The sequence below is a fragment of the Mauremys reevesii genome, linkage group 6 (genome assembly GCF_016161935.1).
Source record: "Mauremys reevesii isolate NIE-2019 linkage group 6, ASM1616193v1, whole genome shotgun sequence".
NCBI classification, from domain to species: Eukaryota; Metazoa; Chordata; order Testudines; family Geoemydidae; genus Mauremys; species Mauremys reevesii.
This window is the reverse complement of record NC_052628.1, coordinates 124,223,787-124,241,402: the sequence shown is the minus strand read 5'-3', so window position 1 is coordinate 124,241,402 and position 17,616 is coordinate 124,223,787. Positions and strand designations below refer to the sequence as shown.

The window sequence follows — 17,616 nt, the reverse complement described above, 5'->3', positions numbered from 1 at the left end:
AACACTGACAGCCACTGATGAGTTCAGGTGGCAATCTACATTGCTTATTACAAAATAATGCATTTAACAAAGTAATAACTCCTGTTATTAATTTGACCCTCATTAGACACAGTGACTTTGTAGTCACCTAACTTCAAAACAAAACATCTTCTGGCAGCACTAAGTTTTATAAATAATATTTGAATTGATCTTTAATAAGTCATTTATTTTACTACAATATGTTAATAAAAATGAGCTACTGTATGTGCTATACAGTATGTGCTATATCTGACAGTTATTTCACAATGTATCTTTTCATTATCTGGGGGTATATTTAACAGGTGATATCTGTCCTCTAAGATCTAACAGCCAAGATTTCAAATAATAGTTATCTCAGGGTATCCAAATGCCTGTTGGGCACATAGCGCTATCTGTATTATGAAACCAGCCGTGGAGTTTTAATAACTATTGTCTGAGCTATCTATAGGCTTGGCTTCATTGCAACAGTGAGTACACTTGAGTTATTCCACTAGTCTAGACTAGCCTCTCAAGTGAGACCAACCACACTGTGAAACAACACTCCAGCTACCCAGAGTGATGGGATTAGCAGCACAGTGATTGGATTAGCAGTTGATGAGTTGTTGTAACTTGAGCTATTGCATCTTCACTGCATTATTAGCTCAAGAGTGTCAAGCGGCTTCTCTGCTCTGGGCCAGAGCTAGCGAGTTTAAAGCTAGTTTGGGTATGTTTACATGAGCTGCAATCACACACCGGGACTGTAGTATCGACAAACCCCAAGTGTCAGCACCACTCAGGCGTCACCCCCTTCCCTCATTCTTCTCCCCTCCCTGCCCCGGACAGGCTAGCTAGCTCGAGTACAGAGCACCCCTTAGCTTGAGCTAGAGATTCTGTGTGGGGATGGGAGTCAGGTTAGGGGCAAAACTCAAGGTATACCTCGAGTTAACACTGCAATGAACACAAGCCCTGTTACACAGTGGTCATTCTCAATAGCTAGAGAGTTTTCATACCAACTCTGCCACACAAAGGTGAATATATATCTAATCCTTCTCTTATATCTGCTGGGCCTTTTGTGGGAGAGAGAACTGATCAGATATTAAAGCAATTACTTTGAGAAAAAGTACATGAGAAACATGGTGCTCCACTAAAATTAGCAAAAGGCTTCTTACCTGCACAAATATCTGGGGGGGTTTGGAAGGTCTTTGACCATGTAACACTCTCCCCCATTGACACAGAAGGCTTTCTGCTTTACGTCACATTTTGTGAGATGACTGGTGCCAGTAGTCGATGTAGAAGTGGCTGGAAGAGAGAAAACACAATTCAGGATGGTTTGGTTCTTTCCTGAACAGTCTTTGGATTTGAATACAATTTAGGCATGTGTGTGGAAGAGATATGGGGGAGGGAAGAACTGGCGATTCTTGTGACCTATCTGCTTGTGGCCTCCTAGAATTAATCTGAGTCATGGAAAATAATAGTTAGCCAAGGCAGTATTGTGCTGATCAATTTAAAGAGCACAAAGAGGGTTACAATCCTTAGACACGCTCCATGCACACAAACTGAGAGAGTTTAAAATTCCATACTGCAATCCCTCAAGCACCTGTAAATTCTATCAGAGCTCAAGGACCTTTCATTAAAAGAACTGTGTAATTTACATGTGAAATTACTTCAATTGCATTAAGCCTATTGTGATAAGATCTTTGGAGCAAGGACTGTCAGTCACTATATCTTTGTGAGGCCCTCGATTGGTTGACATCTAGGTGCTACCACAATATACATGTTAAATAATAAATATTAATAATACTACATAATGTGACATTATGACATTCCGGGATACAATCCAAACCACTGAGGGGCTGGGTCACCTCTGCGATGCACCCTTGGGTGCCTCATAATGCTTTGCTGATGTAGCTCCCAGTGGGCTGCTCACATACAGCTTTCAAGCACGCAGATCACCCCCTCTTCCCCATGTCCGTCTGAGTATAGCTGCAGCCTGCCAGCCACACATCAGTCACATTCTGACTTCCACCACCTGGCTACCACTTGCAGGGTGACCTCAACATGCTTCCAGGCCTGGAATTTCCTCCAAAACCATGTGTTCTGCACTCTCCTACCCTCTCCAAGACAGTCGAGATACATTAGGTCCGTTGCCCCTCTAAGAGGCTCAGTATACAACAGTTTGCCACCCTAAATTGGAGTTACTCACATAGTTCACAACATTGGATTAGTTTTGACTGAAGAATAAAACCAGTTTATTTACCTACAAGGAGAGATGTTTCCAGTGAGTACAAGTGTGAGGCATTAAAGTCAGAAACGGTTACAATAGAAATAAAGAGAAACTAGAGTGAGTTCAAGGTGAGGTCCTTTACCACAGATTCCCATAACACTGCTGACCAAACAACCAGGTCAGGCCCAGCTCCCAAAGTCTACGCACTGTTTAGACTTTGAGATTTCTAAGGTTTATTGTATTAATTTGTTTATATTTTGTAATTTTGTTTTAAAGTTAACTGATCCGAAACCATTCAGCTGTGCACATAGCTTGCTCATTCGTATAAACCTGAGTTCCTAATGCTGTTTTCCAGGGTCTCCATCCCTCCTTCCTTCTATTTGTTTGCACCCACTTGTTACATCTTGGGTCCTGATCCTGATTGGGGTCCCGAGGTGCTAATGAAATGTGAACAATTAATAATAATAAATCCTGATAACAATCCATTCCTTTCCCCTTGCCCCTCAGTTAGACTCAGTTAAATGAAGGCCATATCAAGCCTAGGTAAATAGGTCATGTTTTAAAAGCCTTGGCTAACACGTTTTAACAGGATGTTTCACCTACTGTAGAGAGTGCGTCATGTCAGCTGGTTGTGGTCAATCCTATAGGGGTTGGCATGGCTGTAGTAGTCCAAAGACTCTGTCAAGTGTAAGGTTATGTCTACATTGCACAGCCTATGTCAGCATAGCCACCTAGTATAGCTGCAGCACATGCCAACGGGAGTTTTTCTGCTATTGTAGAAACACCAGCTCCCCAAATGACATTGGCTATACCAGGGGTAGGCAACCTATGGCACGGGTGCCGAAGGCGGCACGCGAGCTGATTTTCAGTGGCACTCACACTGCCCAGGTCCTGGCCACTGGTCCAGGGAGCTCTGCATTTTAATTTAATTTTTAAATGAAGCTTTTTAAACATTTTAAAAACCTTCTTTACTTTACATACAACAATAGTTTGGTTATATATTATAGACTTATAAAAAGAGACCTTCTAAAAACATTAAAATGTATGACTGGCACGTGAAACCTTAAATTAGACTGAATAAATGAAGACTCGGCACATCACTTCTGTAAGGTTGCCGACCCCTGGGCTATACTGACAGAAACATTCACATCCCTGACTGAAATTAGGGATGTAAGTATCATTTAAAAAGTTAACTGTTTAAATGATTAAAAACATTTTGTTTAAACGGTTAACGGATTAAGTGGCTGGGCCCGCTCCGGCCAGGTGGTGCTGCTCTGGCCCTTTGGCCAGGGGCCACAGCTGGGCCCGCTCCGGCCAGGTGGTGCTGCTCTGGCCCTTTGGCCAGGGGCCACAGCTGGGCCCGCTCCGGCTGGTGTGGGGCTGCTGAGGTTAATGATTAAGGCGGTTAACCGTTAAGACTGATGCTTACTGGTTCATCGGTTAACGTTTTACATCCCTAACTGAAATAGCTACACTGGTATAAGTTTTAAGCGTAGACCAAGCTTACGTTGAAGTGAATGTGGGTCTCGGTAGGCGATACATATATGCTGATGGCACTGGAAGGTGCATTTACACTACTAGGTTAGACTCCCTTCTGAATTTAGTTCAACCTATGTAGTAGCTTGAATGCGTATTGCGTTTTAGCCCCTTTAAAACATTTCTTCCTGAAAGTAAGACCATTGTTCTGAAGACATCCTATAGTTCAAAAATCTAATGCATTAATTTAAAATGAAAAGCAATATTGTCTGCCTGAACTCCTGCCAGCAAAGCTTATTACTACCACAAAGACTAATGGAATGTTTGAAATTGAATTATAAGGATAGTTGTAGAGAACGAGCCTGTAGCTATCTAGAATTGCTCCGGTCACCCTGCTCGGCACTTTTTCTTTAAGCAGCATCAAAATTGATCATCCTGGAATTTGGAAGTAACTGTTAGTGCCCCACTGATGTAAAGTGAACGTTGGATGGCTGCAGTGGCTCTGAACAAATTGCGAGAGATGGGAGTATGTTGTCATTCTCAGACAAACCCCAGGACAGAAGGGATTTACATAGTTTTGCCAGGAGTTTTTTTCTCCCCTCACTCTTAAGTTTGGTATGGTGTATCCTATAAATCTTGCACACGTTTTTTTCCTGCCTTTATGATAGACCAGCACTGGGGTCTCAATCCACCTCCGTCCTCAGTAAGTTAGTTCTGGAGACAGCTTGTCTTTGATGCATAATTTTTGGTGGATAAACCAGTATTAACTCTATCACTGCATGTCTATTTTGCAAATTAAATTTAAAAAGCACCAAAATTGTGGTGTTAGGTTTCCCTTAAACCCACATGGCGGAAGAAATGTTGAGTTCTGGAGCAGGTGGTCCTCAGAGCAGATTTCACTCAATCCGTAACTAGCCCCATAGCTCTTGCCTTCCGTAACTCATAAAGTTCTCAGAGGGGGCCCTGAGGGCCTGAGTTATTTTACAATGTATTGACAAGGAGCTGCAGCAGAAAGACATAGCACAGCAGTAGCTAACATATTCCTCTGTTGTGTATTTAATTATCTAGCAAAATTTGTACCCTAATTTCATTTCTATTTTATAAGCCCATTTTAAATAGGCACGAGTGATATGCAAATCTATTTACATGATCCACTTTTCCTAGTTCATCGTCTTCATTTCCTTAAAGGATAAACCACAAATCATAAAACAATTTATAAACATCAGGCATAAGCAGGCATTTTAAAATACTGGATGTTCCATTTTCTTTTTTCATGACTGCAAGCAACATTTTCTTTAATAAACAACTGGACGTAGCATAAATGACACGTAACATTCTCACTAACGCAAATATTCGTAAGGCAACGAAAGACAATGAAATCTCTTCCCTTCTCAGGGAACTACTTGAGCACAAACAGAAGACTAGAGAGGTATCCTAGATACTATCTTTCTCAAAATCATAGAAGTTTTAGACACATTTAATAACTGTTCTCTAAAAAATGCTTCACACTCCACCCCAAAACCTCAGGGAAGCCCAATCTCTTAATTAAGCTTTAGCACAAGTTCACATCAGACAGTCATTGCAAAGTCATGGCAATTTTTTGCTTACCTGGGAGCTCTCTAACCTTTCTGTGTCTTGAAACATGGAAATGCATGCTAGTTTGGATTCTCTCTCCCCCGCTTTTCCAAAATGGAACTATACAGTCAATAATAATGTTGCTACAGCTTTAGGACACATGGATCCTTTATAAGTGCCTATGATTCAATCTGCTATCACCAACAGAGTTCTCAGATGGCTCCATGTTCTCGTTGCTAGTGAACAACTGTGCAATCTATGCACAATAGAAGCCTGTGCCTATTTTAATCTAGTTTCTGCAGACATCGGTGTAACATTGGAGGACACACTCTCAGCCAACCAAGGTGACAGGTAAGATGTCAATGCTCAAGTGAAGAGAAAATAAAGTGCCAGCCTCAGTGCACAGAAAGGAGCATCATTCTTTCTGAAGGCAGCTTATAGGTCATGAATAAGATTAGTTGCTGAATTGTAAGTAGATAGCCTTGTCTCCTTTTGTGAAGAAGAGATGAGAGAAAAAGCTCAGTATATCATACATTTCTGTGACTAAACACCACTAGCAACTGCAGCCTAGCTATAACTCACTCCAGCGACAGAGACAGGGACAGAGATGAAAAAAGAGACAACTCAGAGACGACATAACGATGACACCACATATCCCTAAATGGAATCAGCCTTACTGTCCCCACATTCTCCCAACTGGAGTTCAATCACCCTATTCTATGCACAAACCCAACTCCCTACTGACCTGAAAATAAGCAACTGAAAGATCTGCAGGGTGGATTAATTTCCCATATGGCCTTGGACAAGTCACTTCATCCTTGTATGTCTCAGATTAACCATCTGAAGGTTCATCCTGCTAAGTAATGAGCATCCTCAACTCCCATTGACTTCTTTGCTTGGCACCTCCCAAGAGTGATCCCCATAAAACAGAGTTAATAATATTTAATTATCTGCCCACCTCCAAGACATGCTGTTAAGATTCCTTCATGTTTATATAAACCCTCTGAAGAGGTAGTTGCAGATAGCTTCTAATCGGTAAAGTTCCCAATACAAACACTAAACAAACAGAAGCTGGGTAGATTTTCCACTGAAGTCAACAGACGGTCTTCCATTGACTTCAATGGGAACAGAGTTAGGTCAATACCAACGGCTTTTGAAAATTCCAAACTCTGTCATTTTGGAACACAAAGGAACATTTTAGTTTCACCAAAAATATGGATGGATATGTTCCAGCTTCTTTACATTTAATGATTTTAAAAAGGAAACTCTAGCCATGCTTAAAACTACCCACTGAAATTTCAAAAGATAAGATTGACCTCTGGGCAAGAAAAAACGGAGAAAAATGTTTGGTGTATTATGAATAGGCATTTTGGGTCAAAGGATCAGATTCCTCAGTATATTCTGGCTGCTCTGCATCACTCTGGTGATGCAATGCAGCCAAAATTCCAGCTTAGCTGGCCAATTACTACGGTAATAAGGGCTTTAAAGAGCCGGCTTTGCAGCTGGTTTGCATCGCAGGCATGGCATAAAGCTGCCAGAGCACACTTATGAATTTGGCCTGTTCTAGTCAAGTGCAAAACTGAAGCACATATAGAAGCCACTTTTCAAATGAGCAATTTAAAATCTCATAATATACATGCACAAATCCACTATTGTGTGCACACGTTTGTGAGAAAATCTGTGACATAATATACAAGGATCCCTACAAGGGGGAGAATAAACACCACTGCAGGCCAAAATATAAAACAAATCAAACAGAGGAAGACACAAAGAATCACAAAATCACAAGTTTCACCAAATGCGTTTGCCATCATAGTTTGAAGCCGCAGACTTTTGGAAAGAGAAAATGGGTAGAGTTATCATCTTACATTTATCCAGAACCTTTCATTCGGATGGCTCCCAAAGCGTTTTACAAACTGAACCAATAAAAAGACCATAACTTTCATCCATCAGTGAAATGCAGCCACCTCTGAGGTGAAAGGTGACTACTGTTTGTAATAGTACACTGCAAATCTACATATTATTTTAGCACAGGAACCAAAGACTAAATTACCCAATTAAAAATGCAGGGAAAATTTTAGGTTGGCAGAATGCAATTATGTATGGTGAGTGGGAATCTGGCCATAACACGGGCCAACGCTCCTACCCTTGTGAAGAATGACATAGGATCTTTAGGGCTAGATTTTGCCACCTTGCGCATGTTGAATAGTATCTTTCCAGGTGGTTATTTGTAAAATAAGGGGCTACTCAACATGAGGTAGGGTGGCATAAAGTGGCCCTGAATGGCGAGGTTGTCCATTTTGTCAGACGATTGAGAACTCCAGTAGCATGACTCCATGTTGGGGCATCAATTCCGACTGACTCAGAAGTGCTAGCCACCTACTTACTGTACCACCATAGCATAGAAAATGTCTATCCAAAATGCGTGGGGGGGGAGGGAGGGAGATTGTCTCAGCTTTTTGTGACATATCTGCGAAGCCACAGACATAGCGCAAACGTTTCTAGGCTAGTGTGCAACATCAGTACAATGTGAGGTAGCACCTCAGAACTGAAAATCAGGTGTGTCATGCCTTTCACTTCTCCAACAAGCATGTCACATGGATGCTGTCACTCTGTCTGGAGTGGCTCATGACCATGAGTGCCTACCTCAGGGCAGACTGTCAAAAACGGGGCAGATACCCCAAACTGGGGGTATGTTCTATAATTAGATTTCACCAACCTAGTAACAAATGTGAACCCCTGGATCCCTGTAACAGTCTTACCATGGAGTCCCCTTGAGCTCTGCAGTCTGGACTTAGTGATAAATGGTCACTTACACCAACAATCACAAAATATTCAGGCTGCTGCCAGTCCCAAGAGATCAGTCACCTCCCCGAGGTCAATATGTACCTTAGATCTCACACCAAAGACAACACTGATATCCCATCCAATCCTACAGTAAGCTAATTAAGGATTAACTAGGAAAAAGAAATTGAGAGAATTATTTACAGGTTCAGTCTGTGGTTCCGAAAGATGATGGAGCTGTAGCAATCTGTCAGCACTGAATGTCCTTTAGGGCTAACCCAGCCTGGCCCTGGGGATCTCTACTGTTTGTTTCTTAGCTCCAGCCCTTCTGAAAATCCAGACAACAAAGAGAAAAACAATCTTCATGACAACTATTTTTGTTTCCCTCTTCCAGCATTCCAAACAATGGGACGAGTCCTTCTGCGTGTGCTTCTGCATGGGTGGATGGGACCGTCAACAAAGCTTTTGTCTTACAATGGCCCACTTAATTTTGATAGACCTCCTAGATGGGTGGGGGAGCCTCTCTTCCCATCTGAGTTCACAAGTTCAGAGCAGGTATTTTTGCAGTTTTAAAACAAACTTATATTGTGCCTTGTAGCATAGGATGCAGACATTGCAAGCAAGATTAAAGCATGTAGCAACTCACAAGCATTTTATAGAGTCTAAACACTAAACACATCCTCACCAGTCTAACACCTGTCTTGAACAACATTAACAGACAGGTGAGCTGGTCTGGTTTCCAGCTATGAATTTGTCAGTGCTCAGCTGATGCCTACAGACTTGGCCAGAGCTGGCATCTGTTTGACCAATGTCACACATGTAATCTGCGCTCTTCTCTTTCAGCCGCCAAGCTGCTGGCAAGACTAAGCATCACTGAGAGCAGGGGTAGCCAACCCGAGCCTGAGAAGGAGCCAGAATTTACCAATGTACATTGCCAAAGAGCCACAGTAATACATCAGCAGTCTCCCATCAGCTCCCTGCCCACCGGCAGCCCTGCCAATCAGCGCCTCCCCCTCCCTCCCAACACCTCCCGATCACCTGTTTCATGGCGTGCAGGAAGCTCTGGGGGGGAGGGGGAGGAGCAAGGGCGTGGCAGGCTCAGGGGAGGGGGCAGGAAGGGGTGGAGTGGGGGCAGGGCCTAAGGCAGAACCAGGGTTGAGCAGTGAGCACCCCCTGGCACATCGGAAAGTTGGCACCTGTAGCTCCAGCCCCAGAGTCGGTGCCTATACAAGGAGATACATATTAACTTCTGAAGAGCCGCATGTGGCTCCGGAGTCACAGGTTGGCCACCCCTGCCTTAGAAAGACAAGGTGGGGGAAATAATATCTTTTATTGGACCAACATCTGCTGGTGAAAGGGACAAGCTTTCAAGCTCACACCATGATCCTCTTCAGAGGCTCTAGCTGAAGAGTTAAAAGATCTTTGGCTTTTGTTGTTGAATGGTACATTTTGAGAACACACTGTCTGGGCTAATCCATAGGAAATAACCTTTTAAAATATATATATTTAGCCTTAATCTTCAAGAAGGACTATTATATTAGTCACAGTCTGGATGATATTCTTTGTAAATTCACAGATGATCTTTTAAGGAGCTAGTTCTGCCTTTAGAAGCCAGAATCAAGTACCGTAACAGTCAGGGAATGATTCTATAGCTCTCTTTCTGTGGCACTATCTCTTTGAAGATCAGGGCCAGCTAAAAGGAAACAGGAAATCACTGGGTCTGGGAGATAGAAACTTCAGGAAAGCTTGAGAAAATGTAAACTGTTGTTGAACCAGCGCAGTTTGTCCCGCTTGCCTCCATGACACAGAGTCAGAAGCAATTTCCCTTCAAGAGTGCAAACCAAGAAAAGAAAAGCAGAAAACTAAAGACTAAGTCTTCAGTTCCTTGTGCCGGGTCGCTTCCTCCTTGATAGGCCGACAGACTGACCCAGTTGGCAGCAGCACTCCGGCAGGATCTGCACAGCATCTCAGCTCACCGCGGAGGGCTGAGAGGAGACGTATGCACCAGGCAGCATGACCAGGAACATTTTTGTTTTGTTTACTTTTGAGATAGGGAGGGAAATGTAAAGGCTGTTTTTAAGGAAGTCTGATTAGTATTTCATATGAAAACACGAGATGAGACGTGAGCCCCGACTGCACATAACACAGGGGAAATTAGAAACTTGGGGAAATCTGAGATTAGGCGAGATGAGCAGAGAGAGACCTGGCTTGCAATGGGGATTTCAGACAAGGAACTCTTTACAAAGCTGCAAATGAGGTCAGCTTTCACTTCAGGGAAATTGGGAGAGGCTAAACAATGCAGCAAGAGATGGCAAATTCACTGGTAATGGGGGTTTAAATGCACCCAATCCAATCGGAGGACAGAAGAACAGCAAAATAGACAGTCATATTGGGGTACATGGTACAGATAGAAAAAATGCACAAGGTGTGGTGGCCAAAAGGTCATGTGTCTAGGAAAGCAGGCTCTGAAAACATGCCTGGCAAACCAACAGCTGAATAGGTAACTGCCTTATATTTGGGGCCTGTGTCAAGCATTGGAGAAAATGTCAGAACTTGGAGGGTGGGACCGACAAGGAGGCAAATGCGACTGCTATTATAGAAGGGACATTCCAAAAGCTGACTTCCACCCTGAGCTGGAGAATACACGTTATCCTGAACAATCTGGGTGGCCAAGTAAACTGAGTTTGTGGCTCATCATAGCCATTCATTTAAAGCCTGTGCAGGCAGGAGGCCAATGCAAATGATTTACTGAGCTGAAGATTCAGGATATAAATGTGCAAAGTATCCCAGAAGTCTGCAATGTGTTTGATGAGAATGGTTTCCTATACAGAGGGCCTTATTCTCATTTACATTAGGTCCCTTTCCCCAGCTCTGGCAGGGCAAAGGCATTTTAAAGTGGGCATGAAAGTAATTTATACTCTTTGAGGTCTCTTCACAATGCCTACAGGGGTCCTTGCGTAAATGCAAACCAGGCCCCGAGAACCTATGAAAATAGATTTAAAAGAAGGAGCGAAGCCTCATGCTCTGAGTACTGTTCAGAAGGCCTCATTCTTCCTTCTGTAGAAGGGTAAAGCAGAGCAAATGAGACAAGAAAGAAATCAGATGACACATATCTGAGAAACAGTCTTTTTCCATGAACTGGGCCTGATCGCTTAACTTGGGTGAACAGACTGAACTAAACCACCAGACTGTGCATATGTTGTATCGCGAACCCTCAGCTAGAGTCTATTATGTCACCGACACTTACATTGTCTATCTGCATCACAAATGGAATCTGCAGATGCTATTGATATGGTCCAGTTATCACTCGAGTTGCTGAGAGATGCTCACGTCAGAAGTGCAGTTCTAGAAATAAAGCAGACATATATACCCCTTCTTTTTCTTAGTACAGCTTTCTCAGGTGTACGGCAGATTGATACCTAGTGGGAAATGAATCAGATACACTACATATCCTTATGCACCATAGATGCGGACAGGAAACCTTGAAGGCAAGTGCCAGGAACGTTCCTGGCATACTCAAGTGCTAGTATCACTCTTGCATTTTTATTCCTGTTCAACACACTTGCATAATACTGGCCGGCCTCTACGAAAGGGAAACGACACCTTGTGAATGCCCCAGGCACTGCTAATATAGCTCAGTGTAACACGCTGACACGTTTCAGCCACCCCAAAGAGGAGACAAGCCTGGAAGCATGGGGGGAAGGTTTCTAGTGATACTCACAAAAAGAGAGAGATACTATGAAATAGGATAATGACACCAGTTCAGGAAGTGGAGCCCAAAGTGCGGCCAGAGTGGGCCCGTGAGTCATGGGGACCCCTGCCCCAACAGGGCCAGGTGGGGCTGATGAGAGCACATGGAGTGAGAGCTGTAGAGCAACGGGACCCTGAGCACTCTGGAGAAACAAGATGGCTCCCTTTCATTACAGCCCCGGCAAGGCTACATTTTAGGTTTCTCCTTTTACACAAGAATTCAGTTTTCACTGTTCCCACAATTCTCTCCACAGAACCACAGCAAGTTTTCCCTTGGCTGTCAGTAAGAGGCAACTGGAGTGATGTTTTTGTAATTAGGACACTTGCCTATTAGGAAGAGGGCTGATGCCCCCAGAGCACCAGGAGCCCTATTTCATACAGGCCAATGAACAGACATCAGAGGCACACACTGCTACAGAGGTCTCTACAAAGCTGCCCTGGATTTGAACCAGCCAACTAGACATGAAAAGGGTCCAGCCTCGCTCTTTATCAAGCTGCGGTGCCTACCACAATGGTGCCCTGACCCTGATTTGACTCTCTGGGTCTGATCGTAATATAAATATAACCAATATCGTCGTTATCATTTCTATCCCACAAATGTAGTGTACAGTAAATAAATGTACACAATGATTTTAATTCCAGAAGCATTAATAAACACCTGTTCTTGTTTTCTTTCTGCAATAACAATTCCCCCAAAGGGGAAACACTAACACACCTAGGTCCCAATCCAGCAGCTAGGTCTGCAGAGGCACCTGCTGACTGCTAAGGTCTGCTTGCCTGGATCTGATTGTAGGACTGGTGCTGTAGTAGTTTACTGAGCCAGGAGGTATGTAAATGCACATACTGGAGTTCTTATTCTTGGTTCAAGGCTCTTTTCCCTCTCAGCTCTATGGGTTTGTCTTCCTGTGTGAAATGTTTTGCTACTTTTGTCTCACCTGTTTTAAACAACACATTCAGTCATAAAAACCCCCCACGCTTAACCATTGTGGCTTGAGTTAAACTGGAATAAGGTAGTGAAGTGCTTCATAAAACATGCAGTCAGGGTCAGTGTTACTGCTCAGTCTGCCAAGCTTTTACTGCTCCTGCATGTTATTGCAGCAAATGCTACATTATAAGTTCAATAAAGTAATGCTTCAGTCTTGATTTATATGCTGGTAATACCTATCTATTTGCTTATCAGATGGACTAATGAAATACTTCCATCCCATAGAAATGTGTTGATTCAAAGTCTGCTTTTCTTCCCCTTTTAGCTGTAGAATCTTTCTTATTAGTCTCAGGTGTGCACTCAAATTCTGTAGCTAAACAGAAATATACCAACTCTACTAATTTCTATTAGTCTACTCCTAATTTCAGTTTAATCTTTTAACTCTTTAAGATTAATGCAATCTGCTAATGGCGATAGAGACAATGTGTCTTTGAATGCTAGGTAGTAAAGTCCATTCACCAGCTTCCTAAAATGACATGCAAGCTTTTCATTATAAAGGACCTGTCAGCTAAATCCAACCTGATAATTGTAACATCCCCTTCTCTTCTCACTCCTCCATTGCCAGGGCCCCAGTACAGCAAACCACTTCAGCATGTGCTTAACTTTAAGCGTGATCCTAAGTTCATCTCTCCCCAAGAAAGCACATGTTTAACTTTCCATTCTTAAGTCCCCTTGACTTTGGTGAGTCTTCAGTATGTTCTTAAGAGCTTTGCTGAAGAAGGATGGATTTAGGCACATGCTTAAGTTGAATTGCTGACTTGGGGCCTAAGTCAGGGTCCCAGGTTAAATCTGCTTGCGCAAGTGACCAATGTCCAGTCCTCCCCTACACATTTTAAAATGTCCAATCTCTAGTGCTCCTCAGTATGAATCAATGGGTATGTCTACAGTGCATCTGAGAGCAAGCCTCACCATCGGGAGAGCTCGCAGGGCTTGCAGTTGTGTTGCTCTGACGTTCTGACTCAGGTTGGAGCTCAGGCTCTTAAGCCAGGGGGCAGGCTTAAAGTTGAGCACTTGCTGAAGTGCTTTATGTTCTGGGGCCCAAGCAATGGAGGAGTGAGAGGAAAAGGAGTTTACAGTTAGCAGATTGGATTTAGCTGAAATGTCCCAAATCTGCCTTCTGTTCAAGGTTTGGCACAAGGAGAAATATTCTCTAACTCTGTCAGGAAATATATTATAACTGAAAATAAAATAAAATAAAAATGCTTCCAAATGTTAGTTAGTGTATCGAGGGTACAAAGGTTTTCTAAAATAAAGACAATTACTCATTCTCCCTCTCCACCTGTCCCTCTGCTAACACGGGTGCAAAGGAGCAGAGCCCTATGGATGCTTGGGCACGGAAGGGGACATGACAATGCTGAGGCATTACAGCTTTTCTCATCCCTCAGACAACTCCAGTGCCCCTCCATGGTACACAGCAAAGTCTGGCCCTCAGTCTGTGGTCCTAGCCCATGGGGTTTCTATGTAAATCACAAGCCAATGTAGAATGATCCCCCAGATCCCTAGTGGAATTTACTGCACAAAGAATTTTGCCCAGAAAGCAAAAAAGATGACTTGCAAGCTGTCAGGTGTCTCCTTGACAACTATGATAAGACAGCTGCACTTGGAAAGGTCTCCTAAAGATGGTCATGTGAGGATTGTTGCTAGAGACAGCTTCCTTCTTAATGCACTGAGAAGTCTGAATTTATTCGCCAATTTACTTTGATATTCATGTTCTCACTGACACTCTTCAAGGCCTCAGAACATTTTTATGAAGCACATTGCAATTTAAAACAAGTCTTTGAGAAATAACCCGCAGAAAAGAAGAGCTATTAATTGCATGACAGTTGTATCCCAATTCTTCATGCCAGCCATGCACTGTTCCCTATGGAAAAGGTTATTAGAGTCTGACAAACAGATCATTGCACCTAACAAAGCTATTGGATCTGGCTTCTGGCTTCTGCTAGGGGAGCCACTCTCCCTTGCCTGAGAGCTGCTCACCCAGATACAGAGAGACAATCTTTTGTGGGTGGGTAGACTTGGAAAATTCCACTCCAATACTCTATCAACGCAGCCCTTTGATATGCCTCTTCTGAAAAAGAGAGACAAGGTGGGTGAGGTAATATCTTTTATTGGCCCAACTTCTTTTGCTGAGAGAGACAAGCTTTCGAGCTTACACAGAGCTCTTCTTCAGGTCAGCTGTTCTTCCGAAAAATGCAGACTTTCATTTCCATTTTCCTTCTGAGAACTTATCACAGCAGAAGAGAGTAGCGGAGAATGACATTATTAGGTGTTTTGCTTTTAGCCAAATCTTAGAGCTCTTGTAAGCAAGGTCTTTTTATAGAGAACTGTCAAGGCACTTGAAACTGCCATCAAGCAGTGTGCTTTATATATCAGGGAGACTTTTCTTTTTCCCCTCTCCCTTAATTTCCAGCCCAATGCTATACTACCATTTAAAAATGAATGTGTGTGTGAAATGATACACATCAAATGTGCTCCTGCCAGTAAAAAGATGACTTCAGAGCAGTTTTTTACACAAAGCAACATATTCCTTCCCACTTTTCCCTTTTTACTTGACTACTTTCGGAGATAAAGCCTGCTGATCTTAAACCAGATTAGTTGAAAATATAATAGCCAGTGGTTCTCAAGGGCTGTTCAGAGATTTGTACCCTCAAAGATTTTTTGTTCCATGCAGGGTAAGAGGAATCAACTTTAACAAGTGGCAGTAGAATTTGCTAATGTTTAATACACGTTTTTCATTTTATTTAGATGTATATTTCTGACACCTGATCTACACCCCAGGCTTCTGCCAGCAGAGCGATGTCAGTCAGAGGTGTGAAAAGATGTGATCTCAGAACAACATAGCTGGTCCAAGTCCCTAGTTTAGGGAATGTGTTTTTACACTATAGCTTGTTTTGGTCATGGCTAGTGGTTTTACTAAACAGATATAAAGCACAGTTTTTGCAGGATTGCTGCGTTCATACTAGGAGCTCTTTGACGATCCAGTATACTGGTATTCCGATAGCAAGCAAGTGCTCCTAGTGTAGACATGGCCTTTCGGTGAGAAGGTGACAGAGAACGATTGCTCAGCTTATTGCAGTGCTGCAGTCTTTACTTAGGGCCCATGGAAGCCAATGGCAAAACTCTACTGTGAATGGCATTTGGCCCTTAATACGTAAATGTTGGCACCTGCTATTTCCTCACTGAAAATTATATTATTAATGCAGCCCAGCAGCAATTGTTATTTAATAAGCACCTGCAGCCAAGTGTATTAGAGCAAACCAATTCAACATACAAATTATTGTGCCTGGCATTTCTGAAATGTGTGTGTGTAGTTAGAAAGTATAATAAAGGCACCACAATACTAGTCTTTCCTTGACTCTAAAAAAGTGATCTAATTTCTAGCAATAAAAAAATACAACCCTGTACAAAAATAAAATGTGCTCAGACTCAATGGCACATTCCACCCAGTAGATAATTTCTACAGTCTAGTTATAAACCTGTCAAAAAGCTGATTTATAATGAAATGCTGACAGGCTCCTAACTATAGCTGTGCTAATGGATCCACTGTAATAAACACGTCCCTGTCCATAAATCCACCTCCCTAGTACATAAATCACTAATAAATAAAATCAGCTAAAATTCAGCTATATAATCTTGCTAATCTAGAGACTGTAGATATCCCTGTGAATGTTTCCTTTCTGGTCCAGATTAAGAGAGGATCCTTGGTAACCAGACTCAGTGGTCCAAAGGGAGAGGACACTGCAGAGAAAATGAGTATGACTGATAAGAGCTGAGAGGGAGTCCAATAGGGGGACTGATGATTAAAGAAGCAGTCACTGTGACTTTTAACACCCAGCCCACATTCATAGAATATCAGGGATGGAAGGGAACTCAGGAGGTCATCTAGTCCAACCTCCTGCTCAAAGCAGGACCAAACCCAACTAAATCATCCCAGCCAGGGCTTTGTCAAGCCTGACCTTAAAAACCTCTAAGGAAGGAGATTCCACTACCTCCCTAGGTAACCCATTCCAGTTCTTCACCACCCTACTAGTGAAAAAGTTTTTCCTAATATCCAACCTAAACCTCCCCCTCTGCAACTTGAGACCATTACTCCTTGTTCTGTCATCTTCTACCACTGAGAACAGTCTAGATCCATCCTCTTTGGAACCCCCTTTCAGGTAGTTGAAAGCAGCTATCAAATCCCCCCTCATTCTTCTCTTCTGCAGACTAAACAATCCCAGTTCCCTCAGTCTGTCCTCGTAAGTCATGTGCCCCAGCCCCTCATCATTTCCGTTGCCCTCCACTGGACTCTCTCCAATTTGTCCACATCCTTTCTGTAGTGGGGGCCCCAAAACTGGACGCAATACTCCAGATGTGGCCTCACCAGTGCCCAATAGAGGGGAATAATCACTTCCCTCGATCTGCTGGCAATGCTCCTACTAATACAGCCCCATATGCCTTCTTGGCAACAAGGGCACACTGTTGACTCATATTCAGCTTTTCGTCCACCGTAACCCCTAGGTCCTTTTCTGCAGAACTGCTACCCAGCCATTCGGTCCCTAGTCTGTAGCAGTGCATGGGATTCTTCCGTCCTAAGTGCAGGACTCTGCACTTGTCCTTGTTGAACCTCATCATATTTCTTTTGGCCCAATCCTCTAATTTGTCTAGGTCTGTCTGTATCCTATCCCTACCCTCCAGCGTATCAACCACTCCTCCCAGTTTAGTGTCATCTGCAAACTTGCTAAGGGTGCAGTCCACACCATCCTCCAGATCGTTAATGAAGATATTGAACAAAACCGGCCCCAGCACCCTTGGGGCACTCCACTTGATACCGGCTGCCAACTAG

At 43.1% G+C, this 17,616-nt stretch overlaps 1 protein-coding gene across 10 annotated transcripts in view; it reads right to left on the bottom strand.

The window, feature by feature from the left end:
- NRG1 (neuregulin 1) overlaps window positions 1-17,616 on the bottom strand; it is an 816,555-nt gene that overhangs the window by 36,322 nt on the left and 762,617 nt on the right. For 9 of the 10 annotated variants that reach the window (XM_039543748.1, XM_039543746.1, XM_039543749.1 and 6 more), the window contains one exon: window positions 1,167-1,296. In XM_039543748.1, the coding sequence (XP_039399682.1) occupies window positions 1,167-1,296 (130 nt within the window). Of the gene's footprint in view, window positions 1-1,166; window positions 1,297-17,616 lie in introns of those variants that run through there. The other variant, XM_039543756.1, reaches the window with a different exon arrangement.